Here is a 27,932-nt window from a genome sequence, read left to right as displayed (position 1 = left end):
ACTGTGGAAGCCCCTGGCTCATGGACTGTTCTGCTGCGTGAGCGACCTTATACGTGTGTGTATGGACATCCCAGAATGCTTGTCCCAGCTCTGCTTACATATGCAAAATCAGCCACACGTGGCCACTGTGTCAGGTCTAGTAGTTTGCACACCTGCAGAGGTCTGCCCTCAGGAGCACTGGCCCAGCAAAGAGGCCCATGCAACCCCTGCAAGCAAGGCTCAGGGCTGCTTAAGTGGGGGATTCTGGAGTGTCCAGAGTATGCTCAGGGTGGGATTGTGGTAAGGGTCCAGGATGAGTAATGACTTTGGGTCAAGGACTTGAACTGAGAGGGAAAAACTGCTTCTGCAGGCCATATAATCTCAAATTGGTAACTGAGTTTTAAGATGGGGTAATGTGTAGTCCTGCTTAAAACTGTAAGCATTTGGCATTTCTATGAGTTATGTGTATCAACGCTGTTATAAAATAGCCTAGTGTTTTAGTCTATGGATTAAATAAAAATAACTCGAAACATTTAAAATACTAAATGTTATATTTAAAAGTTATTAAATCATAATTAAAGTCATATGATACTTAAATTCAAGAATAAACTTAAAGGTCCAGATTCTTAAGAGACTCTGTAACATGCTCATTCATAGACACTGACTCTGTAAAGGGAAATACCATTAAAATTATCAATTTTAAAAATATAATAATCTGAGCTGCTTCTTTAACTTTTTAAATTATTTTTTATTTCTTTATTGAGTTTTGAGACAGCATCTTGCTCTCTCACTGAGGCTAGAGTGTAGTGGCAAGATCATAGCTTACTGTAGCCTCCAACTCCTGGGTTTAGGAAATCCTCCTGTCTCAGCCTCTTGAAGTAGCTAGTACTACAGGTACTTGACACCACATTTGGCTAATTTTTTAAAAATTTATATTGCAGAGATGGGGTCTCACTATGTTTTCCAAGCTGGCCTCAAATTCCTGGTCTCAAGCGATCCACCCAAATTGCTGGAATTACAGGCATAAACCACGGCATCTAGCCTTTTAACTTTTATTGCAATATTAGAATATTTAAGAATTTCCTCAGAATTTGGGGTACCAAACATGTTGGTGGCTTATTAATAAATGTTTATTAGGTAGAATGATCAATTCATTTTATATTTGATAATAACTATAGTCAAAAAAACATAATCAAATATATAAACATGATAAAACAAATGATTATTTTGAATCTAATCTTAAATTTTATCACAGAAAACTTAAAAATACACTTTAGAAAGTTCAAGTGTATTATGTAGTTTTTGAACATCATTGAAATAAGAATTTGTAGAAGCTTGATAGAATAGATGGAAAGACATAGTCTAGTATCTAGATTTTAAAAACAATTGTTTATTTTAACTAGGCTTGTGAATCTTACTTCTAGGGAAAGATTTTTTCCTAACATCTTAAAAGCTCTAGCTTATATTCTTTATAAGAAATATTGAAATGTTATGAGAATCCCATATGTGATCATAAGTACATCTAAAAATCATTAAAGGTGTGTGTATGTGTGGAATAGAAACAAAAAAAAGGAGGGAGAACAGAAGAAGAAAGAGAACAAAATTAGAACCAACTTTAAAGACAAATTTTATGTTATTAGCATATTTGAGGGCAATAGACAATATGCTGTTCCCTTTAAAATACAGCATTTATAATTTTTTGCATTTTATACTTCTTTCATAAGGCATCCTCAAGGTATGGTATTCTTCAATAAGATTTGAAAATGACAATCACAGAAAATAAGCTGTAGTTTTGTCATATTTGAAAAGTTCCATGAAAAGTATTTTAAGAGACATAAAAAATGAATGGCTTTGTAAATTCCATGAAATTGAGAGTACAAACAGCTGGCATCCTCCTATGAAACAAAAGGAAACACCATGTGAATCATTTTGATACCAAGGAAGTTATGCCTTTAAAAAGAATATTGGAAGATGAAGAAATAAAGTAACAGGGAAAGAGTTTCATTTTTTCATATGAATATATTAATCTGTAAGTGTTATCTGAAATGTGTAACATAATGTTACATTTAAAATATAGTATAATTATTGGGTTTGAATTTTATTTCCCAGTCTGTTTTTCAGGAGCATTGAACTGACCACTTACATTTATATCTGGGAGAACTACAGGCTCTTCAATTTGCCTTGGGATTCGCCGTGGACTTGGTATTTGACCTTCTTAGGAGTTGACTTTGGTTACTACTGGTTCCATCGCATGGCCCACGGTAAGTTCCAAACCAAGACTTTTTGTTAATTTGTGTTGAACTGTGTTTGCTACATAGTAGATGCTCAGTAAATACTTATTGAATGCATAAATAAATGAATAAAATAGCATATTTTACTGGATATAAATATTAATAATGAAAGTTTATTTTAAAATTTAAGGGGAGACAATCTGAAGCCGTTTTTCAAAAATAATGTGAAATTATTGGAGGTGCATTTTTCTCACCTCTTATTTCTCATTAAAAAGACATTTAGAAATTGATGGCTTTGGGGATTCTTGACTGCACCTTCCAAAGAAATGTTTTGGTATAGAAAGGGAAATGAAAGTGTGGGGTACAGGTCTGGGTCTGAACCTCTGCAAGGATACACAGGGGTTGAAGAATGGTTGTAGAGCTAAGGCAAGCAAGTAGTCTCTGAGGAGAAATAAAGTATGCCAAAGTATTTCTGAAGGGAAGTGGGGTAAAGTACTAACTCTGAAAAGCTACCGAAGAGCAGAACTCAGGATTTCAGTGGGTGGTTAGCTTGAGTGGGTGGGGAGGAAGGAAGGAAGAGGAAGAAACCTGGAATAATAATAAAAAATAGATGGCGGATGGGAAAAAGAGACCTGAGACCAGGGTGAATAACTGAACTATGTGTGTAGGAGTACTTGGGACCAGATATCCTTCCCAAGCAAGGATGAAGGAAATAGGAGTAACATGGACAAGTGTTATGCTTAAGGCTGCTCAGCTTTAGATACAGCATTATTTTTGTTAAGCACCTCAAACGTATGCATTTAATGAAACTATGGGGAGTGATAATTTATTAAAACAATTTCAAGTGAATATATAAACTAGAAAAAGTTATTTATTTTGTGTGTGATAACCTTTGTCTTTGAACATAATATATCAGATCCTGACATCATTTCCTTGTATATAAATGCAAGAGGATACTCCTAAATTAAACATGATTAAGACTAAAATATGGTCTATGTAGTAAAATATTTGTATTTTATTTCAAAGTCATAGTTTTCTCACTAAAATAAACTCATTGGCAACCTTTCTCATTTTCTATGCAACAAAAGAGTACTGCAGAAATCATTTATATTGTACTGTATTACTTACTTTCAGGAACCTTCTAATAGCACACTGTCCAGTACAGATGTGTTTGTTTGGGAAATCTGCAAATTTGCTTAATCTTTGAAAGCCCATTATAACAGAAAACAAAGGACCAACAAAATATTCCTAAATATAAAACTCTTAAAAATATGTTGATTGTAAGTGCTCTCAGTTAGGGAAGAGCAATAAAATAAAATAACATATTAAAAATGTGGAATCAAGGCTATTTAAAGTATGCTTCCCATTAGAAAAATTTGAACTGAATCCAGTGAAGGAGGCAGGCATTAAAAAAATTTGAAAACCTTCTGGAAAAACACTCACAACCTTCAGGCTATGGAGCCTAATCATAAGTTCAAAGACTTTTGACTTGTAATGAAAAGCAAGTAATGTAGTGAAATGTGCCAACCTTCAATATGATAGCTAATTTTTAAATTCTAAATGTAAATAATATTGTAAAATATTAAAAATATATTTTTAGATATTTAAATACATAGGGCTAAGAAAAACATAATATCAAATTTCTTTAACCTCTTGGATTACAGAGCCCAAACTGAATAACTGGCCAAATTTATTTAACTGAAAAATTTCAATAATTCCAAACTCCAAATATCATCTTAAAATACAGTAAGGAAAAAACCCCTACTTTTCCTCCTTAATGTGTTACTTTCCTTTCACTACGCTCAATATAATGATATAACACAAACATATTCCACATTTGTTAGTAGGTTAAATGCTATGAGTTTTGAAGAAGCAATATACTATATATCTGAAATTTTGTTTTTATGTGTATTTAAATTACTTCTTTAGTAATACAAATCATTGCTAGGTTTGTTGTTTTTGTTATTGTTCTCCTCATTGTCATTGGTTTATATTGTGTACATGCAGTATTTTGTCACATTTGGAAAATGTTTCATATTAGTAGAAAACAGTTTATGTTCAAAAATTTGAACTCCATTTCTATCACTATGTAACAAATCAGAGGGATATTTAAGTTATACATTGATATATGTTCTTTCTAATTCATTTCATTTCCTCTGTAATGAGAAATAAATCGCTAATTCTTGTCATCTTAACAAAAACAAGGGTAGTGCAACAATTTCCGTAGAGGGCTTTGACAGCATTAGAAATATAGGATGATAAAATTAAATAGCTCTTAAACTAAAAGTAGCCTCTTGCATGCTTTTCCTCCATTACAAAATGGTACATTGCTTTTCTTTGTACTTCCTGTTATTTAGTCATACAAAACATGTAAGAAAACAAGTAAAAAATTTTTAAGGAAACATTTAAGAAATGAATAGTTACTGCTTGGGAGGTGCATGAATGAGGCTTCCTGAGTGGTGATAATACTCTGTATCTTGTCTTGGGTTGTGTTTACATGAGGCCATATATTTGTAAAAATTCATTGAGTTAATTGTACACTTAAAATTTACGTACTTTATCTATAGATACTTTTATAAAAAGTTAAATTGATAAATAATGCCAGCAATGTGATTTCTTCTTAGTGAATAGTTAGTTCTAAGGCAGAATGATATAGTAGGTAACCAAATTTAGAAATAAGAACCAAGATTTGTGACTGTAAGCATAAACATGTGACCTTAAATAGTTTTTATCTGTATCAGTTTCCATAAGCAAGGATGAAAAGTACCAAGATGCCATTTGTTGATTTATTGCCTCTCTTTTCCAAATCTATCCTCCTTTGCCTTTCCTGTGTTATCAGAGCTTCACCCTGTAGACATTTCTCTTTTGCCAGCTGGCTTGATGTTCAGTTTTGCCAATTTAAGGGTCTGGAGGGTCACTGTGAAGCAGAACATGAGAAAGAGACTTTGCTTCCATTTTCCAGAGTGCTATTTTCTATGAAGACTTAGAAAATTTGAACCTGAGACCTAGTCCTGGTCACCTCCTGACTCAGCAGTAGCCTACGCCTTCTGGCTGGATTCTCCGCCATTCAGGGGCCATACCAAAAAACTAGCTGCAGCCCACACCCACTGGGGCCTATATACTCTAGCAAGCCTGTCTGTCATCAGCAGAATTCCAGTGGTAGCAGCAACCTCTCCAGAAATGTCTGAGTCTTAGATTTGTTTGTGATGTGTATGTGAGTATGTGTGCTGGGCTCTTCTAAATTCGTAAGTACCCGCCTTATTCTGTCTCCCTCAGCTCTATAGGCAGTAACTGCATTCTGCTGTTGCTACTTCTGTACTGCTAACCTACTCCTACTCCATTACCTTTTTTAGTAGTTAGCTTCCTTTTTACTAGTTAATTCTTTATATTAACTTTTCCTTATTGAAATTACTAGTGTGGTTTCTGTCTCCCAGTTGCATCCTGACTGATACAGGCAGCATCCCCAGATATTACATAGGATAATAAATTAGAGTTTACCCAATTATACCTTTTACTACTTCATTTTGAAGGATTGAGCATACATTTATGACATAACACAATTTCATTCAGTCCTGAAATAGGTACCTTCATCTAAAATTGTTAAAACAAGCCATTTATAATGTCCCCCAAATTCCAGTTCTTTGACACACAAGTAAACTGCTTGATTCATTTTTTATTCATCTCTTTCTGAATCTAAAAATATGATCACAATTTTTGTGAAATTAATTACAAGCATTTATTCCCTCAACTTCTTTATAACTAAGTGAGCTTCTGTATATAACTTAAATTTCAAGTTATTCATTTTTTTCTGACTTTTCATAGGAGTTAAATTTAGATCATCCTTATGTTCATCATTGTTTAAACAAAGAAATTAAACAGATATGCTGATTAGAAATTGTTTTTACTTGTGATGATGCCAGGGTTGTGGTCCACACTGAAGAATAGATTACTAACATTCTGCTACTCTTGTGTGTCTTTTCTAAAAGATATCGGAATATACCTAAGATTTTTGTAACTCTTTGCCATATATTATGACTCATTCTTTATTTTAAAAATACATCTTGATTGTATTCTTATTGGATCACCAACGGTAAAATCCACCTGCATTTGTCTAACTTATTACCATTCCTCATACCTTCCCCCATGATCCCTGAATTCTGACATTCCCAAATCTCTGAATATGCTGAAGTGGTGTGGAAAAAAACCAAATGGGATTCTGCTTAAAATTTATATTTCTGAAATGATGATGCTAGTAATAGTATTAATAATAACACAAACAATTAATAGATAAGTATCATCAAAAGCTATTGGAGAAGCAACACATATAGTGTTAAAAACATAGATTCTGGAGCCAGGTTTCCTGAGTTCAACTTCTAGTACTAACATTTATTAACCAATATTTGTGCAAGTTAATCTCTGTATGTCTTAGTTTTCACATCTATGAAATGGGAATAATAATAGTATACACCTCATAGGATTTTGATAAAGCTTAAATGAGCAATACTTAGGAAAGTGAAAAGTTCATGATTAATACTGTTTAAGTATTGCTGTTATTATTGAATAAATGTTTTTCATATTGCTAGGTATAAGACTAGGTGCTTTATACTAATAACACAGTACATATATTATTTAATTCCCAAAGAAACCCTATAAAGTGGGTGTTCAGACTTCCATCTGACGTTAATGAGCACCTACTATATAGTAGGAAATCTTCTAATTACTAGTAATAAAGTAGTGAATAAATAAAAGTTGCAGCTTTTATGAAGCTTACATCCTAATGGAGGAAGAAAGTCTAAATATAAAACAATGTCGTTAAAAAATGGATAAAGGACATGAACAGAAACTTTTAAAAAGAAGACAGACTAATGGCCAAAAAACATGAAAAATGCTCAACATCTCTAATCATCAGGGAAAGGTAAATCAAAACCACAATGAGATATCACTTAACTCTGATGAGAATGTCTTGTATCAAAAAGTCCCAAAACAACAAATGTTAGCATGGATGTGGAGACATAGAAACACTCATAACCTGCTGGTGGGACTGCAAACTAGGGCAACCTCTGTGGAAAGTAGTATGGAGATACCTCAAAGAGCTAAAAGTAGAACTACCATTTGATCCATCAATCCCACTCCTGGGCATCTATGCAAAGGAAAAAGAAGTCATTCTGTTAAAAATGCCAGAATGTTTATAGCAACATAATTCATAATTGCAAAGATGTGGAAACAACCCAAGTGCCCATCAATACATGAGTGGATTAATAAAATGTGGTATATGGATACCATGTAGTTCTACTCAGCCACAAAAAACAATGGTGATCTAGCACCTCTTGTATTATCCTGGATGGAGCTAGAGCCCATTCTACTAAGTGAAGTATATCACAAGAATGGAAAAAAAAGCACCACATGTACTCACCATCAAGTTGATATGAATTGATCAATACTTACGTGTACATATGGAAGTAACATTCATCGGGTGTCAGGCAGGAGGGAGGGGGGAGGAAGGGATGGGTATAAGCACACCTACTGGGTGCAGTGCGCACTGTCTGGGAATGGACATGCTTGTAGTTCTGACTGGGGTGGGGCAAAGGCAATATATGTAACCTAAACATTTGTACCCCGTAATATTCTGAAATAAAATATATATATTAAAAAAACCCACTAAAATAAATAAATAAATACCAAAAAATGTATGTTAGGTAATATAATGCCTGTAGTGAGGCATACTATGGGATAGGGGGTGATGGACACAACACTCTGATAAGGCCTCTGTTGAACCTCCATGAGGATGTAGAATTTTAGTAGAAACTTGAATGAGGTGAAGAAGGCAGTATAGGCATATCCAAGGAAAGAGCTTTATAGATAGAGGAAACTTCCTAAAAAGGGAATGTTCTTAGCACATTTGAGAATTATCAAGAGACCATATGTGGGGGACACCAGTGGTGACCTGGACGAAAGAGGTTGGGATAGATAGTCAGGGGCCAGGTCTTATAGGATCCTGTGGACAGGCAATAATGAAGCTGGTAAATAAATCCTGCCACACTATCCACCTCCTAGCCTGTTTATTTTGGGTATAATGTGGAGCCACTGGGGGATTTTTAGGAGAGGAATGACATTCATTTATGACTTTAACAAATATTCATCAAAGAACTACTATATACCTTCACTTTTTTAGACACATGGGATCCTCAAAAACCAAAACAGTGCTATGAGGCTTCTTATTATAATGTTGAGATGATATCGCAGTAACATTAGTAAGGCAGGTTAATAGAAATGGAGAGTGGGAGATTGGTGTGGGTGTTATATTTTACAGAATGATCCATAATGTTTCTCTGAAATGGTGACATTTGAACATAGCCCTAAAGTTTTCTAAGCGGGTGAGCCCCACAATTCCGGAGAAAGGGAGGCCCAGGCAGAGGGAATAGCCAGTGCAAAGTCTCTGAGGCAAAAACATAATGGACTCGTTTAAGGAACTGCTAGGAGATCACTGAGGCTGGGGCCAAGTGAGAGGGGATGAAAGCTACAAGTCATGTGGACATCATAGATGTGGGGCAGGGCAGACAGACACGCAGGGCCTAGTAAATTATTGTAATGACATTACCTTTTATTTACAGTGAGTTGAGAAGACATGACATGATTTATGTTTTTAAATATTACTCTTAGTGGATTTGAAACTTCATGAATTTGTCATAGCAATTACAATTTGCAATATGACTCTGTCACACACACACACCCAATTTCATGAAACAGTATTTCTCCTACCAACATGATACACGCAAGTTTCTTATTCTATCTTAGTCAATTTTATTTCACTTAAAAATTGTATTGCCAATACAATAAATTAATATCATGGCTCAATTATGATTAGAAATTTGTTTAATAAACATGAAACACTTAAAGCTCTATGATTTTGATGTACCTTCATTAATACAAGTAGAAGTCTTCCCAAACCAACAGTTAGTTATATGCCTTTGCTCAGTGCCTGAAAGTTTTTCACACCCCAGGTTAATGCACCATATTAAGATATGTGACTACACCATTCTTTTGTATAGGTTTATTTTCAGGTAAGCGATATTAGAAACACATTTATAAAAAAAGATTTAAAAGGAGGATGCTGATTACTGAGCAGGCTGAGGGATAGGAAGTAGGGCTGGGATTGATTTATTAGTTTTATTACCCCCTGTTTACACAGAAGAAAAAAGGGGCTCTGAAGATTAAGCAATATGCCACAAAGCTAATACATTTTAGTACTTGTTTTGAATTGAACTTTAGTGGGACTAAAGATGTTGGTTTTGAAAAAAGAGGGGATTGTCTGATCCATTACACTATAGTTCTGTGCAAGGAAAGCGCCATAGGGCCAGGAGGAGAAGATGAACTGTCATGGAAGACTCGTTGATAACTTCATGGAATTGGCCATCCTTACCAGTTTGGCCTACTGCTTTGTTTCAATTTCAGAAGATACTAGTTTTCGTCCTTCTCTATTAGGATATTTATTCTGAGTTTGGTTGTCTTGGTTAAATTTGGGGGGGGTATCTGCTTCAAGGGTTAAGAAAAAACAACAGATATTCATTTTCTCACAATTCTGAAGGCTAGAAGTCTATGATCAAGATGTCCACAGGATGGGTTTATCCTGAGGCCCCTTTCCTTGGCTTGTAATGGCCAACATCCTGCTGTGTCTTCACATGGTCTTCCTCTGTGTCTGTGTCCTAATCTCCTCTTCATATAAGGACATCAGTCATATTGGATTAGGACCTACCCTAGTGACCTCATTTTAATTTATTTACCTCTTTAGAGAACCTATGTGCAAATGCTATGTTATGTACCTTTGAAATGATTCCAAACACTTACATAGTTTCCTGCATGAGTGATATATATCTATTTTCCTAAAATAAGAATTTGAAGCATACTCCCACTCCTTTAAGAATGTGACATCACACCTATAGGATCCCTATGTGAGCTATTATTGGCTTCAACTACTGGACTCTGAAATACATATAAACTTCAGAGTTTGACAGGCACTTTGAGAATTTAGGCTGACGCAGACTACACTCTGTCAGCCACCTCTCTGAAGACCAAAGATCAACAGCTCGGGTTGTGACAGGGCCACACCCTGTTAGCCTTTGAGTTAACCTCCAAAACCTTGCCCACTGACACCAATACCATCCTCCAGCATCAAGAGACCTTGATCCTCATGAGTCTCCACTGTGTTGAACATCATCTCTGCCAAAGCACCTCCTATAAAGGTACACCTCAAGCTTTAATTAGACTTTAATTTCCACAAAGTTCTGCTTGCATCCTAACTAAGCAACTAGAGTTTAATAACTGGACTCTGGATTGAAACTCTCTCACTGTGTAGTTAATATGTTTATGGAGTGCATTCCCTCTGAGCTCTGTTCTAGTTATTCTCCCCTGCTTTAAGCATTGCGAACCAAAGATAAAAAATTATCTTTGTATGGAAAGAAACTGTGATTCATAAAATCATATTTTGATCGTCTTCTTATTTTAACCATATGGTCACACTCTGAGGTACTGGGGATTAGGAATTCAGTATAAGAATTTTGTGTGGGACACAATTTGCCTCCTAACAATAACCTTACTGACTGGAAAACAATAATGTTCTCTGTTCATGTACAGAGCTGTTTCATTGGCTCCAGGAAAAGGCAATATTTAGTGGGAAAAATGCCACATTTTGAGTCAATGGCACCTACTTTCCAATTCATTTAATCTTTCTAAAGCTCAGTTTCCTCATTTGTATAATGGGGATCATAATCCTTTCATTTTGATGTGTTTATCTAAGTGCTATATATTTTCTTACTGTCTTTTTCTAAAATTATGTAAATTTTTTCCTATACTAGCAAAATACTATTATTATTTTTATAATGATAGAACAAGGAAAGTGAAGATTTCTTTTTGATGGATACCAGAGTCTTTTTGTAATGATAGAACAAGGGAAGTGAAGATTTCTTTTTGATGTATACCAGAGTCAAGGGAAGTAGAAGAAAAAGGAGATTAACAGGATTTTTATGTACTTTTGATGATGATAAAAAGTTAACAATACCGTCTGTCATAAAACTTACCATAGTTCCTCCAAAACACATGTGTAAAGGATCATAGTTTATTATTTTTCTGTGTTTGTACAAACTATGAATCAAGTACAAAAATCAAAGGAAAAACTTGAAAATTATAATTTTTTTGAGTTTGAGTAATTTCCTAAACTGTTTTTCTGCTATTTGTTTAACAACAAACGTGTTTCCCATTTTAACTTCATTTTTTTATTGTATTTCTTGGAATTGTGATTCTTTTATTCTGAGGGCACAAAGTGAGAGTGTACCATAAGAATTGACCTCACAATGTTCATATAAAAAATAGGAATAACCTATTTTTCTTATTCTAAAGCATTTGTATAAAGAATAATTGCAGAAAAAAGCACAAGTGACCAAAATGTAGAAAATGAAATGTGTATTCAAACACATTCTCTAGAGACAGCCTCTTTAGTATAGAGTGAGAGAATGGACCCGGGAACCAAACTGCCTGGATTTGGATCCTAGCTCTACTTTCAGACTGTGTAATATTAAGCAAGTTATGCTTCCTCTTTGAATTTCCGTTTTTGTAAGATGCAGATTACAATATTATAATCCTCGCAGGATCATTGCGAGGTCTAACTGAGTCAAAATGGAGAAAAGACTTAGAGTGGAGTCTGCCACATCATCAGGAAAACAATAAATAATTATGTTGTGTGGCTTCTCTGTTTATGTAATGTATTACGTATAATAGAATGATATAAATACGATGTTTGCTTTAAATGATAGTTAATATATATCAATAGTTAAAAGAATTACTTTACAAAAATGCATGATTAAATTTATTTATCCTCGCACAAACTTATTTTTTTCTCCTTGTTAGCTGAAGATAAAAATAGTCCTTCATACAGGATCTTGTAAAGAAGTAATATATTTTTGTGTTATTTAGTATATGTACAAATATATAATATAAACCAAAGCTAGGGCACTCTGATTATTTATTACTTATCAAATTGTAATGAAATAATCTTTGTCTTTAATATGATGCTACATAGAAAAATGAACATTTAGGTCTCCCTATGGATACGTAGACAGCAGGGACCACTAACAAACTGTTTTAAGCTTTTACTCAGATAGACACGATACTAACAATCTTTTCCTAGACGAAAAGTTGTTAACTATTGTAAGTCAAATTATAATGAGCTTTTCTTTTTCTCAAGTGAATATCACGTAACTTGATTTTTTTTTGGTAGATCAAACTTATCCATGATCATTTTTCTTTCAATACTTTAATGTTTTTATTTGGCTATTTTAAAAATATTGAAAGATTTTGGAAGAAACAAAATCCATCAGAATTTACACATTTTACCTACATTTTAAAGTTTCTTTTGTTGTCTTTCAGCTTAATTAAATATTAATTTGTCAAAAAATGTTTTTCCAGCATAGAGAGATTGAAAAATCTTTTCCAGACCTAGAAAATGACTTGAAAAAATATTACTAAAACAGATTTCTTCATTTATGCTAACAGCTAATTTCATTTTGTCCTTTCTTTTGCAACTGAAGCCTCGTACTTTTTAAAATGACTTCCAAAATGTAATTTTGTGTCTTAGGCTTTGCTAAAGTATAAACAGTATATGTTTTTTCCCCTCTCCAAATTTGCAAATCTTGATTGTAGAAAAAAACCTCTCAACGGTATATTATCACACTATGTAGCTTGTGCCACGTCGTCTTTTAAAACAAATGCTCAATTCCAGCTCTGTGTTTTGGAGCTGTTTGAAACATCAGAGAAGACACGTTCTCTCTGTGAAGTGCTTACACTGTGAGTTAACCAAACAGTACAGATGAGCCCCTGAAAAATACACCAGATGTGCAGGTGGTAGTTAAATCAACAAGAAATCCTATTTCATCACTATTAGATTTCATTACTAGTGATCTTTCTTTTCTTTAGAAATGTAGGAATATAGTGGAAAAATAAGTTATTATGCAGAATTGATGGACTCCACCATGGTGATAATACTGCTTAGGGAAAAAAAACTGACTCTAAGTAAAAGGACAAAGTGAACTGCACATAAAACATAAAACCAAACAAGTAGAAAGTAGAAAACAATGAAGAATGTAAACGAAGTTGAGTAGATGATATTCCAGTGAAGGCAGTGATATATAAATCATATTTATAACAAAGATATAAATTTTAAAATTTTGCTAAAAAAGAATATTATAGGCAATCATATAATTTAAGAATAAAAGCAGATAATGACTATATAGGCACAGTGTTACTACCATCATAGCTTATTTTTTTTGTCTAAATAAATATCTTAAGGAAAATGGGAAATGACAAAAGATAGATACAATTACAAATATCAAGAAAATATTGATAAATATTTTATGAAAATGGCAATGAATAATATGTCAATGTAAAGAAATATATAACTGCAGCATAACAGGAACTCCTTGGAACAGCAATACATATCACTTAGATATTAGGGACCAACCATCCTTTTAGTGATTAGGTGCATATTTCAGTGTCTACAAAATCCATAAACTTCAATAGGGAGAACTTAAGGTTATAATTGTCAGGAGTTTTGTCAAAACCTTGTGGGTGAAGGGTGAGCTCTGAATTTCACTAACGTTGAAATGAAAGGAAGATGTTTTATAGGTGACAAAATGTCTTCTTGCCATTTGTCAAATCCTAAAGGACTCCAGATTTTGAATCTTCTTCGTTAGAATCAAGCATGGTAAAACAAAATATTTGTTGAGTCAGGCCAAACAAGTACCAGTCCTATTGGGAATTAAAACCTTGTTACTTTCTGAAATAATATTAGTAATTACCCAACCTGCTAGCTCTCTTGAAGATGAATTGACAGGAATATATATTTTAATATTATAGATGGAGAGATGAGTGGGTATAATTGAATAATTTCCATGTATGGATTATTACATGATGCATCCCCCAGTGATAATAACACTTTTATAAAAAAAATACCATTATTACACCTAAGAAATTGAAAAATAAATCTATTATATCATCTAATGTTGTCAGTCTGTTTTTTAATTCCCCCAATTAAACCAAAAATGTCTTTTATGAAATTTTTAATGAGATCAAATCAATGTTTACCAGTAAAGTTGTTTGTCTTTTTTTGTGTCTTTTAAGTTGATGCTGTCACCTGACTTTTCTATGCCATTTATATCAGAAAAGACCAGGCAAGTTGTCTCATAAAATGATCCACATTCTAGTTGTCAGACTGCTTTGTTCCATTGCTGTTTCTTCCATTTTCTTCCAGTGTTGCTTAACATTTCCTTCTGTCTTCTGAGTTCTCTACAAACTGAATGTTGGTTCTAGACTCTAGATTGATTAGACTCAGGTTAAATATTTTTGAGGAGAAAAGTTCATAAGTGATATTAGGTACTTCAGATCAGGATGGCCATAAGGCAGATTTCCTTATATATAATATATAATAATAAGGCATACCTTGATGACTAGGAGTTCAGTTCCAGACCACCACAATAAAGAAAATATTGCCATAAAGCAAGTAACACATATTTTTTTGTTTTCCAGTGCATATAAAAGTATGGTTATGCTATACTCTAGTGTACAATAGCATTGTCTAAAAACAATTTACATGCCTTAATTAAAATTAATTTATTTCCAAAAATGCTAATGATTATCTGAGCCTTTAGTGAGTCATAATCTTTTTGGGGTGAAGGGTCTTGCCTCAGTGCTGATGGCTGCTGGCTGATCAGTGTGGTGGTAGCTGAAGGTTGGGGTCACATCAATGAAGTTTGTGGCACCAGTTGGCTCTTCCTCACGAAAGATTTCTCTGTAGCTTATGATGCTATTTGATAACATTTTACTGATGGTAGAATTTCTTTCAAAATTGGAGAAAAAATTGCTTTATCGATTAAGATTATGTAATACTCAAAATAACATGTCATCATTTCAACAATGTTTACAACATCTTTACCAGGAATAGATTCCATAACAAGAAACCACATTTTTTCCATATCAAGAAACCATATTTTTTGGCTCATCCGTAAGAAGTAACTACTCATCTGTTAAAATTTTATCAGGAGATTGTAGCAATTCAGTCAAATCGTCAGGCTCCATTTCTAATTCTAGTTCTTTTGTTATTTCTACTACATACACACTTCCTTCCTTAACTGAAGTATTGAACCCTTCAAAGTCAGTTGGAAGGTTGAGGGTTGGAATCAACTTCTTCCAAACTCCTGTTAATGTTGGTATTTTGACCTCTTCCCATGAATTAGGAATGTTCTCAATGGCATCTAGAATAATTAATACTTTCCAGAAGATTTGCTGAGATCCATCAGAGGAGTTACTGTCTATGGCAGCTATTGACTTAGGAAATTGACTTGAAAATTGAAATTACTCCTTGATCCATATGCTGCAAAATAGATATTGTGTTAGCAGTCATGAAAACAACATGGATCTCCTTGTACATCTCCATCTGAGCTCTTGAGTGACTAGGTACATTGTCAATGAACAGTAACATTTTGAAATGAATTTTTTTTCTGAGCAGTAGATCTCAACAATGGGCTTAAAATATGCAGTAAACCATACTGTAAACAGATGTGCTGTCATTCAGGCTTTGTTGTTTATTTCTAGAACATAGGCAGAGTAGATGTCAGGTAATTCTTAAGGGCCCTAGGATTTTCAGAATGGCAAATGAGCATTGGCTTCAACTTAAAAGTCACCAGCTGCATTAGCTCCTAACAAGAGAATTAACTAGTCCCTTGAAGCTATGAAGCCAGGAATTGACTTCTCCTCCCTAACTATGAAAATTCCAGATGGCATCTTCTTCAATATAAGGCTGTTTAGTCTACAATAAAAATCTATTGTTTAGTGTAGCACCTTTATCAATGATCTTAGTTAAGTCTAGACAACTTGCTGCAGCTTGTACATCAACACTTGCTGCTATACCTTTCACTTTTATGTTATAGAGATGTCTTCTTTCTTTAACCTCATGAACCAATCTCTCTTAGCTTCAAAGTTTTCTTCTGAAGTTTCCACCTCTCTCAGGCTTTATAGAGTTAGAGATAGTTAGAGCTTTGCTCTGGATTAGGTTTTGGCTTAAGGTAATGTGGCTGATTTAATCATTTATCCAGATCACTAAAACTTTTGCCAAATTAGCAATAAGGCTGTTTCCCTTTTTTATCATTCCTGTGTTCACTGGAGTACCACCTTTAATTTCCTTCAAGAGTTTTGCATTCACAACTTGGCTAACTATTTGGCACAAGAGGCCTAGATTTCAGCCTATCTCAGCTTTTGATTTGCCTTCCTCACTAAGCTATTGCACTTGCCAAAAATGCAACATCTGAGAAACTCAATGAAATATAGCACAATAAAACCTATACTTGTATTATAAGTTATATATATATATATATACATAAAATTATATGTATTACATATTATGTATGTGTGAAATAAAAAACTGACAAACTTCTAGAAAAAAATTGTTGCATATACAAAGTGATTAAATAACCTAAGGAAAATACAAATATCCTATGGACCATTAAAAATTTAATTAGTTGTCAAAAATTAGCATTTTTTGTAAGTAATTACCAATTACCTTATACTTTGGTACATGAGCCTGTCCTATTTCCATAAAACATTTCATACAATGATTTTAGCCTTCATTTTTGAGAATTGTCTGAATCAATTATTATACTAGGAGTTGTAAAATGATTTTTTAAAAATCTATTATTTCTTCTGCAACTATTAGCCAGCATTTTTCTGTTCCTTCTAGTGGAGATAGAATACATATATGTATGTATATGTGTATGCATAAATATAGGTGTATATAATTTCATATTGACATCTTACATTCAAGTTTAATATTTTAGCACTTAGCTCTTAAGTTTTTACATTTGTATTTATATTCTCTAACACTGAAAATCTTGGTTTTTAATAATGTTAATATATTTAATTATTTCCTATGTCACATAGTATGCACATACATTTTATACAATAAAAATATCAAACAGGAAGTTTACTGATAGAAGTTTAAGATTTCTTTTCGGTTTTGTTTTTCCATTAGAGGATATATGTAGTCAAAGAACTGTTTCAAACTTTAGTAGAATTAATTCTTTTCATGTTTAGTTATGATAATTTGACATACAGTTAAATTAACTTTATATTTTTGTATGTACCTGAAATAATACAAATGCATACAAAATATATGCTCAGACATATTGTTACATTTCTCTTCCCTCAACCTTATGACCACAATGTATAGTTAATCATTTTGTATGTTAAATTATTCTTTGTTTTTATTCTCCTTCTGTGTCTTAATAAAAACATAAATAAGTACACACACATAGACAAACAGACACTGCTAGGTTACATTAAATTTCTTAATTACACTATTCTTATCTTCTTTTTTTAATTAGAGAGATGTACTAAATTCTTGCACTACGATTATTCCATTTTAAATTCTCATGATTCTGTCAAGGTTGGATTTGTATATTTTGAGGCTATGATATTAGCTGTACATGTATTTAAAATCATTATATTTTCTTGAGGAGTTGGACAATTTAACAATAGGAAGTGTGAGGTCTTTACCTTTTGAAAGTGCTGATCTTCTTCATGGTGTTGAGGCTGCCTCCTTCCTGTATTCAAATTGTATTTACTTTGTCAAAAAAAAAAAAAAAGACTCCTTTTATGACTTTATGGACAATGTCTGTTCTTTCATAGGAAAGCTTTTTCTCTTTATACAAGCAAATGTTAATGAAGCCCTTGCCCCTTATCCTCCCATCCTGCTTTCTCCTGCCCCAGAAGGAATTCAGACTGCTTATTTTTATACTCACTGGTATCCTGCGGAAAAGGTAAAGAAGAGTTTATAAAACCTGGGGAAAAAAAAAAGGATGTAACTTTTTCAGTTGTCCCAAGGGCTGAATCTCCTGTGAAATAACTGACAGTTTTTGGACATACAGAAGGAAATGATGAGTTGGGCTAAATGTCCAGATGTGTGCTCAACAGATGTGTACAATTACAATTTAAAAGACAAGGAATGCAAAACCTGTATCTTTACAGAGGAAGTTGTAAATAGTAAACACATAACTCAGCTATCAACTGTTATGTGATTTTTTTAAACACTTTTGAAGTAGCAGATTCTTTTTCATCTTTTTCAACCATTTAACGGTGCATTAAAAATCCTTATACATGTAAAAGCAGTTGAAAAAAGATCACAAACTGATTTAAATAAAACGTAAATGTAGAAAATGATAAATCTTGTTTCATCTTTAATATCTGAATGAACATTTTTGATGAATTTATATTTACCATGAAATAGAAATGGACTATTTTTTAAATATTTACTCAGTTATACCTGAGGATTTTTTATGTGCTTACTCCTTTTTTTTTTTTCTGAGAAGGCGCAATCTTGTCATTTTAAAAATTGTGGTGTTTGACCTATTTCCAATTGTTGTATTATTTTTTAATTTTATTTTTAATTGACATAAAAATGATATATATTTATTACATACAACATGATGTTTTGAAATGTGTATACGTTGTGGAATGGCTCACTTGAGCAAATTAAAATATACATTACCTCACATACTTATCATTTTTGTGGTGCGCACACTTAAAGTCTCTTAGCAATTTTCAAAATACAATAATGCATTGTTATTAACTATAGTCACCACACTGCACAATCTCTTGAACATAATCCTCTCATATAATGAAATTTTGTACTCCTTGACCAACATCTTCCTAACTCCCTCTCCCTCAACCCCTGATAACCACCATTCTACTCTCTACTTCTATGTGTTTGCATGTAATATAATACTAAACATATTCAAAACAGCTTGCAGATATTCTGAGTTGCCTCAGGCTAAGAAAACTATTGAAGAAATAACAAAATGACTCCATTTCTTATAAATCTTACAGAACAATGTCTTCCGTTAGTAGTATATTTCTTAATTCTCTTGGAAACTAATATAAATAATATCTTAAAGTATAAAACAAAACAGTGTAATCTTTTCTACATAAGAACACTGTTGGACCACTACAAAGGAATGTCCCAGAAAGATACTGCACTCATTTAAATATTCATTCATATTTGCAAAATACTCTTTTATATTCTACATGGCAAAACATGGTTGTCATGCCTTACAAGCCTCTTAAAAGCCAAAACATACAACCATGGGAGTGACAACAAAGCACATCCTAATTCTGGGGAATTTAAAAGGCTCCGGGATTTAAAGTTGACACTTCTTTGGCTGAGTTCTGACACATAACAGAGGAAGAGAGAGGAAAGGAGCCACTTGGGTTCATACAGTTCTGGAGAGAAAAAATGATGCCCAAAGTAAAACTTGCTTAGATAATAAGAAGTTTATTGAAAGTGAATAAAGACAGTTGTCAGTGAAAATTCACTGGAAAGTTAGGCCAGGGTAAATTCTTGTAGTAGTCTCGGGAGCATAAGCAGGCAGAAGTGATTCTTCACATTAAAAGAGTAACTTTACAAGTCACAGCACTTCCTTTTCATCCTTTGAAAACACACCCATGGGAAGAGCTACTTCTCTAGGGTTTAACCTCCTTCTGTGGCTAACAGACAGGTGGTGGGAGGAAGGAGTGAGTAGAGAAAATACAGAAAGAGGAGGCCAACATGGGATGAGGTGTTGAGGTGTTGCGAGACCTCCCAATCCTAACATAGATGTTACTTCCCTGCTTGCCTCAGTTATGTGTGAGCACAGAGATGGGGCAGGTGAGGAAGTGAGCAAGCTGCCCTAATTTCTGGAAAAGTCTCTACACTTCAACCAGTAACTCTAAAGAAAAAAGAGAGTGATGCTGGATAGAAAATGATTTAGTTAATTGTGCAAAATACACCATTAGAACTATTTCTTTTCCTCCCTTACTAATATTAACTAGTAATGCATATGACAATTCTTTAATTAAAATGTCAATACATTTTCATATACTTGTGTTCTTTTGAGGCATTCATTCACTGCCCTTCCAAGTTTTTCTGTGCCCTCTGTTTTCAGAGAGGTAGTTTAATACAAAGGATTAGAGGAGATATTTAAAGTTGGATAGACATGATTTCAAATTCTGACTCCATCATCTATTAATTACTGTCACCTTATACAATTTAATTTCTCTGAGTCTCAACCTTATTTGTAAAATGGACACAAATACAGTATACTCCCCAAAGTGTTGTGAGATTAAATGAAATAATCATATGTTCAGTGACTGGTAATAGATACCATATACTTACTACAGTAGTTGTTTAAATTATTATTCATGTATATAAGAAGTGTGTGGTGGCCACTCCAGAATCCTTAAGAATTAGTGCTAATTGATTAAGGTGCTTTGTCTCACAGATATTATGCTCAACCTCAGAAGCTTTCTTCACAGAGAAAAGCAAAGCAGGTTAAGTAAAAAGGAGCAGTGGAAGTAGGTTTTGTAAGCCAGGAGTTGAAGAGTTCCGTTTTTGAAAAGTTAAAACTGAGATATCTATTAGCCCTCCCAGTGGAAATGCCAAGGATAAAGTTGGATCTAAGACTGGCGTTTAGGGAAGATCCCCAACCTGGACATATAAATGTTCACATCTTTAGCATATTAATGGGATTGAAAGTTGTGGGAGAGATTGAAGTGCAAAGGCATGAGTCTAGGAAAGAAGACACGCCAAAAGCTTAGTCCTGTGGTGTTCCATTGTTTAGCATTTGGGAGTACTCGGAGTAACCCGTAAATTGGACTAGAGGGCAACATAAAAAAAAAAAAAATCACAAAGAGATGGTGGTGCAAGGTCCTGAAAAGGAGTGAAGAAAATGTTTCGATGAGAAGGTAATGATCAACTGGGTCAAATACTGCAGAGAGATTCTTGCTTTAGGAATGGTATCCAGGATACTCGGACCAGCTTCTTCTATGAAGGCAACTAAAACACCTGGATGAAATACACAGACTATCTTACCAGCTTTAGAGAGAATAGTGACAATAGAGAGAATAGAGTCAAAATAGTGAGAAATCACCAGGCCAAATCTTGAAGACAGTAAGGACAGAAAATTAAGATAGCACTCCAGTCCACATTTATAATGTGGACAGCTGGTACTCGGGCAAAAATAAACATGGAAATGAGGAGTGATTTGGGTTGTCTTGGAGGATGATGGGGTAGAAGTAACAGCTCAGGCTCTGGCATGATGGGGGCTCTAGCCATTAAGTGATCTTAAAAGGCAAGTGTCAAACCAATGTAAATTCACTACATCACCCACACTCCCCCCAGAATGTGAGGAAAATTGTCTGGATGCTAGGGAGAGAGAGGAAATAAAGAGAAAAAACTGGTCTCTGAGAGTTTATAAATCAAACACCAGCCTGAACAGATAATTATAGCCACTATGCACAGTACCAGGTATATCCAAGACATTTCAAGCATGAGTGTAATTTGAAGTGGTGCTCCAGGTAACTAAAACTAAAACTAAATCAAATGCCTCTGGAAAAATAGTGATGCTCATCTGTGTCTCAATTATTTTATCAATAGCAATGACTAGCATGCATCAAAGAAAATCAGGCACACATGGAAACAAGCAATTATGTTTGACAACCAGCAAGAGCAACAGACAAATGAAAACTCATCTGCAGATTTCAATAGTATGAGACACCCATTGTTAAACAACTATGTCTAATATGTTTAAAGAAATAAAAGAAAATCTTGCAAGTAAGTAGACAGATTAGGAAAACAATGTTAAGTAACATTCAAATTTGCAAAGAAAAAAATAAACTTCCTCGAAATAAGAATTTCTTTTTTTTTCAATATTTTACTTTTTTTATTTTTTTCATGTCAGCATATTATGGGGGTACAAAATTTAGGTTACATATATTGCCTTTGTCCCACTTGAGTCAGAGCTTCAAGTGTGTCCATCCCCCAGATGGTGCGCACCACACCCATTAGGTGTAAACGCACCTATCCCCCCACCACCTGCCCGACACCTGATGAATGTTGCTACTATATGTGCATTTAAGTGTTGAACAGTTAATACCAATTTGATGGTGAGTAAATGTGGTGCTTGTTTTATCCATTCTTGTGATACTTCACTTAGTAGAATGGGCTCCAGCTCCATCCAGGATAATACAAGAGGTTCTAGATCACCATTGTTTTTTGTGGCTGAGTAGAACTCCATGGTATACATATACCACATTTTATTAATCCACTCATGTATTGATGCTCGTCTGGGTTGTTTCCACATCTTTGCAACTGTGTATTGTGCTGCTATAAACATTCTAGTGCAGATGTCTTGCTTATAGAATGTCTTTTTCTCCTTTATGTAGATGCCCAGTAGTAGGATTGATGGATCAAATGGTAGTTGTACTTTGAGCTCTTTCATGTATCTCCATATTACTTTCCATAGAGGTTGTACTAGTTTCCAGTCCCACCAGCAGTGTATGAATGTTATGTCTTCGCATACATGCTAACAGTTGTTATTTTGGGATTTTTTGATAAAAGCTGTTCTCACTGGAGATAAGTGATATTTCATTGTGGTTTGGATTTGCATTTTCCTGATGATTAGAAATGTTAAGCATTTTTTCATGTTTGTTGGCCATTAGTCTATCTTCTCTTGAAAAGTTTCTGTTCATGTCCTTTTCCCACTTCTTAATGGGGTTGTTTGATTTTTTCCTGCTGATTTTCCTGAGTTCTAGATAGATTCTAGTTATCAGCCCTTTATTGGATGTGTAGCATGCGAATAATTTCTCCCATTCTGTAGGTTGTCCGTTTGCTCTCATGGTAGTTTCCTTGGCTGTGCAGAAGCTTTTTAATTTGATAAGGTCCCATTATTTATTTTTGTTGTTGCTGTGATTGCCTTTGGGGGTCTTCATAAATTCTTTCCCTAGGCCAATATCTATAAGACTTTTTACAACATTTTCTTCTAGAATTCTTAAGTTTCATGCCTTAGGTTTAAGTCTGTTATCCACCGTGAGTTGATTTTTGTGAGAAGTGAGATCCTGTTTCAGTCTTCTACATGTGGCTATCCAATTTTCCCAGCACCATTTATTGAATAAGGATTCTTTTCCCCAGTGTATGCTTTTGTCTGCTTTGTCAAAGATTAGATGGCTATATGACAATGGTTTTATACCTGGGCTCTCAGTTCTGTTCCATTCGTCTATGTCTCTGTTCCTGTGCCTATCCTATAGAAATTATTCCACAACATCAAGAATGAAGGTATCCTCCCCAACACGTTTTATGAAGCCAACATCACCCTGATACCAAAACTAGGAAAGGACACAACAAAAAAAGAAAACTACAGACCAATATCCCTTATGAATGTAGATGCAAAAATTCTCAACAAAATCCTAGCAAACCAAATGCAGGTGCTTATCAAAAAAAAAATCCATCATGACCAAGTGGGCTTCATCCTAGAGATGTAGGGATCAGAGCAATCAGACAAGAGAAGGAAATCAAGGGCATCAAAATGGGGGCAGAAGAAGTCAAACTATCGCTCTTTGCTGAGGATATGATCTTATATCTAGAAAATGTCAAAGATTCTGCTACAGAAATTGATAAACAAATTCAGCAAAGTCTCAGGTTACAAAATCAATGTACAGAAATCAGTAGCATTCCTACATGACAACAACAGTAAAACTGAGAATTACATCAAAGACTCAATACCCTTCACAATACCAACAAAGAAAATAAAATACCTAGGAATATATTTAACTAAGGAGGTGAAAGACCTCTACAGGGAGAACAACAAAACACTGAGGAATGAAATAGCAGAGGACGTAAACAGGTGGAAAATCATACCATGCTCATGGGTTGGCAGAATCAACATTGTTAAAATGTCTGTGCTACCCAAAGTAATCAATAGATTCAATGCAATCCATATTAAAATGCCAATATCATTTTTTACATGAAGAAAATGTAGCATATGCATGTACAAAGCATGGAAACAATAATTCTATGGCTTCGTATGGAACCAGAGAAGACCCCATATAGCAAAAGCAATCTTAAGCACAAAGCACAAATTGGGAGGCATCAATTTACCAGACTTCAAGCTATACTACAAGGCTATAGTAACTAAAATAGCATGGAAATAAGAATTTCAAAAAGGGACACTAAAAATTGAATACTTAGATTTGATAACAGATTGTATAAATAAGAATTAAAAAATGCTTAATGATAAATCAAAAGAAACTATATGGAATATAGCACAGAGGGAAAAAAGGATGGAAAATATGTAAGGAAGGATAAAAAACAGAATAAAGTTCATGTATGTTGAATAGTACTATTTCTTTAAGCCTTCATAGTCCCTGGAGCTAATCCCAATGTTACTTTGAAAAATGTCTAAATAAAAAAAAAATATTATTGAATTAGAAAAAGTCTTAAAAATATTGTCTGAAAACACTAACCTATATAGTAACTGAGGAGAAATTTACTTTTTAACGATATTTGAGATATACCAAGTAATCAATTCTATTAAATGTGTAGGCAAACCTTTAACTTACATATTTCTCAATTGAAAAAGAAGTATTAAACTTCATCATCAGTGATTTATAATGGGAGAGATTAATGCTATTTGCCAATTTTATTTTAGAAAACAACATAAGAGTTTAATAAAATTTATAAGTACTAATTACTGTGTCATTCTGAATCTGAAACGTTTGTATGAGTGATAAATACTGCTACAAAATAAGTTATTTAACTTACTAAGTTATTTTGCATGTTCATCTCCCTTCTTTTTTCTTCTTTTTCTTTCTTTCTTCCTTTTCTTTTATTATTATTATTATTATTTGGCTTAAAGAACAGAAATTGATTTTCTCATGATTCTGGAGACTATAATTCCAAGATCAAGGTATCTGAAGGTTAATTTCATTCAGAGGTTTCTCTTGTTGGCTTGCATATGGTTGTCTTGTTCTTTATATGGCCTTTGCTCTGTATATGTGTATGTCTGTGTCAAAATTTCCTCTTTTGTATTTTTTAAATTATTTTTTTAGTTTTTTTCAGCTTTATTGAAGTAGAGTTGACAAATAAAATTATATATATTCAAGGTGCACAATATACAGTAATATATTTATACAGTTTGAAATGATTAACACAATCAGGTTAATTAACATAACCATCACTCCACATAGTTATTTTTGGGGGGTTGAGAATACTTAATATCTACTCTCTTAGCAAAGTTCAAGTATATGACTACATGATGAGTGCCAGGCGCACTGTATGGAGAATGAGAATGGACGCGCTTGGGACTCTGACTCGGGGGGATGGGCGGGACATGGACAATGTATATGACCTGAACTTATGTACCCCCATGATGAGCTGAAATAAAAAAAAAAAAAAACAAAGTTCAAGTATATATTAATATTGTCTATAGTCACTATGCTGTACATTAGGCCTCCAGAGCTTATTCATCTTAGAACTGCAAATTTGTACTGTTTGCTCAACATCTCCCCATTTCCTCCACCCTCCAACACCTAGTAACCACCATTCTACTGTCTGTTTTGGTATACAGCAAGTCCTCAAATAATGCTGTTTTGTTCTAAGTCATTTCTTTATAACATTGATGAGAAAAAAAAAAATCACTTTCTGGCCGGGGCCATTGTCTGTGTGGAATTTGCATATTATAATGTATAATATTATAAATGTTTTGGGTCTTCATTTAGAAGTATGGTGATGTTTTTGTGACCAGAAACATGCCACAGGATCTTAACTCTTGTTTACATCAATTAGCCTAAGGTAAAAAATCATAGTTTCCAAGAAACTATCAAGGACATTGCATGAGGACTTATGGTATTTGACTTATTTAGATTCCACATGTAAGTGAGATTATGCAGTATTTTTCTTTCTGTGTCTGGCTTATTTCACTTAGCATCAATATCCTCCAGCTTCATCCACTTTGTTGCAAATGGCAGGGAAGATCTCCTTCTTTTCTAAGGCTGAATAATGTTACATATGTGTGTGGGTGTGTGTGTGTAATCATAACTTTATCTGTTCATCCATCAAGAAATGCTTAGGTTTCTATATCTTGGCTATTGTGAATAACACTGCAATGAACATGGGAGGCACTGATTTCATTTCCTTTTGGTATATATCCAGAAGAGGGATTGTTGGATCTTATGGTAGTCATATTTGTAATTTTTTGAGTAAATTCCATCCTGTTTCCATAATGGTTGTACCATTTTACGTTCCCACGAACAGTGTGTAAGGGTTCCCTTTTCTCGGCACCTTCACCAATACTTGTAATCTATTTTCTTTTTGATTTTAGCCATCCTGACAAGTGTAAGGTGATAGCTCATTGTGTTTGCTTTTTTTTTTATTTCAGGATATTATGGGGGTACAAACATTTTGGTTACATGTTATGATTTTTTTTATTTGCATTTCCCTTATGATTAGTGATGCTGAGCACCTTGTCATATACCTATTGGCCATTTTTATGTCTTCTTTGGAAAAATGTCTATTTAGGTCACTTGTCCATTTTTTAATCAAGTATTTGGATTTTTTGCTGATGAGTAATATGTCTTTTTTTTCTAATAGTATGCTGCCATTTATGTCAAAAACATACATGTTTGTATATTCATAGAATCTCTTTCAGAGGTAGACATGAAAAATTATAACAGTAATTGCCTCTGAGGGTGGGGTTGGAGAATGTGGTGCTTCAGGATCAGACGTAGGAGGAATATATATATATATATATATATGAGTGTGTGTGTGCACACATACACATGTGTTTATAATTTGTACTGTTTAAATTCCTTACCATATGCTTTTATTTTATTATTATTATTTTTATTTCAGAATACTATAGGAGTACAAATGTTTTGGTTACATAAATTGCGTTGTACTATTTGAGTCAAAGTTATAAGTGTGCCTGTCCCCCAGATAGTGTAGTTTATATCTGTTAGGTGTGAATTTACTCATCCCTTTCTCCCCTTCTCACCTACTTGATTTCTGATGAGTGTTATTTCCATATCTGTACATAAGTATTGATCAATTAATACCAATTTGATCGTGAGTATATATGGTGTTTGTTTTTCCATTCTTGTGATATTTCACTTGCTAGAATGGGCTCCAGCTCCATCTAGGATATACAAGAGGTGCTAGATCACCATTGCTTTGTGTGGCTGAGTAGTACTCCCTGTTATACATATATACCACATTTTATTAATCCACTCGTGTATTGATGGGCACTTGGGTTGTTTCCATATCTTTGCAATTGTGAATTTTGTTGCTATAAACATTCAAGTGCAGGTGTCTTTTTTCTAGAAGGTCTTTTTTTCCTTTGGGTAAATACCCAGTAGTAGGATTGCTGGATCAAATGGTAGTTCTCCTTTTAGTTCTTTGAGGTATCTCCATACTGCTTTCCATAGAGGTTGTACTGGTTTGTAGTCCCACCAGCAGTGTATGAGTGTTCCTATCTCTCTGTATCCACACCAACAGTTGTTGTTTTGGGATTTTTTGATAAAAGCCATTCTCACTGGAGTTAAGTGATATCTCATCATGGTTTTGATTTGCATTTCCCTGATGACTAGAGATGTTGAGAATTTTTTCTGTCTTATGTATTTTTATTTTAACTTATTATCAGATATATGGTTTGCAAACATTGTTTTTGAATATGTAGGTTTTTTCTCAATTTTGTTGATTGCTGTGCAGAAGCTTTTTAGCTTGATGTAGCCCTGAGCTTTTAGTGCTATATCCAAAAAATCATTGCCAAGGCCACTGTTAAGGAGCTTCCTCCTCTGTTTTATTTTGGAGGGTTTAGA

The 27,932-nt window shown here is 33.9% G+C and overlaps 1 protein-coding gene across 3 annotated transcripts in view; it reads left to right on the top strand.

Moving 5' to 3' along the window:
• AGMO (alkylglycerol monooxygenase) overlaps nt 1-27,932 on the top strand; it is a 299,655-nt gene that overhangs the window by 9,264 nt on the left and 262,459 nt on the right. For all 3 annotated transcript variants that reach the window (XM_045564799.1, XM_045564800.1, XM_045564798.1), the window contains exon 3: nt 2,089-2,240. In XM_045564799.1, coding sequence (XP_045420755.1) covers nt 2,089-2,240 — 152 coding nt within the window. The remainder of the gene's footprint in view (nt 1-2,088; nt 2,241-27,932) is intronic.

Source organism: Lemur catta, chromosome 11 (genome assembly GCF_020740605.2).
Source record: "Lemur catta isolate mLemCat1 chromosome 11, mLemCat1.pri, whole genome shotgun sequence".
NCBI classification, from domain to species: domain Eukaryota; kingdom Metazoa; phylum Chordata; class Mammalia; order Primates; family Lemuridae; genus Lemur; species Lemur catta.
Note: the sequence above shows the minus strand (reverse complement) of the source record. Positions and strands in the feature narration are given on the sequence as shown.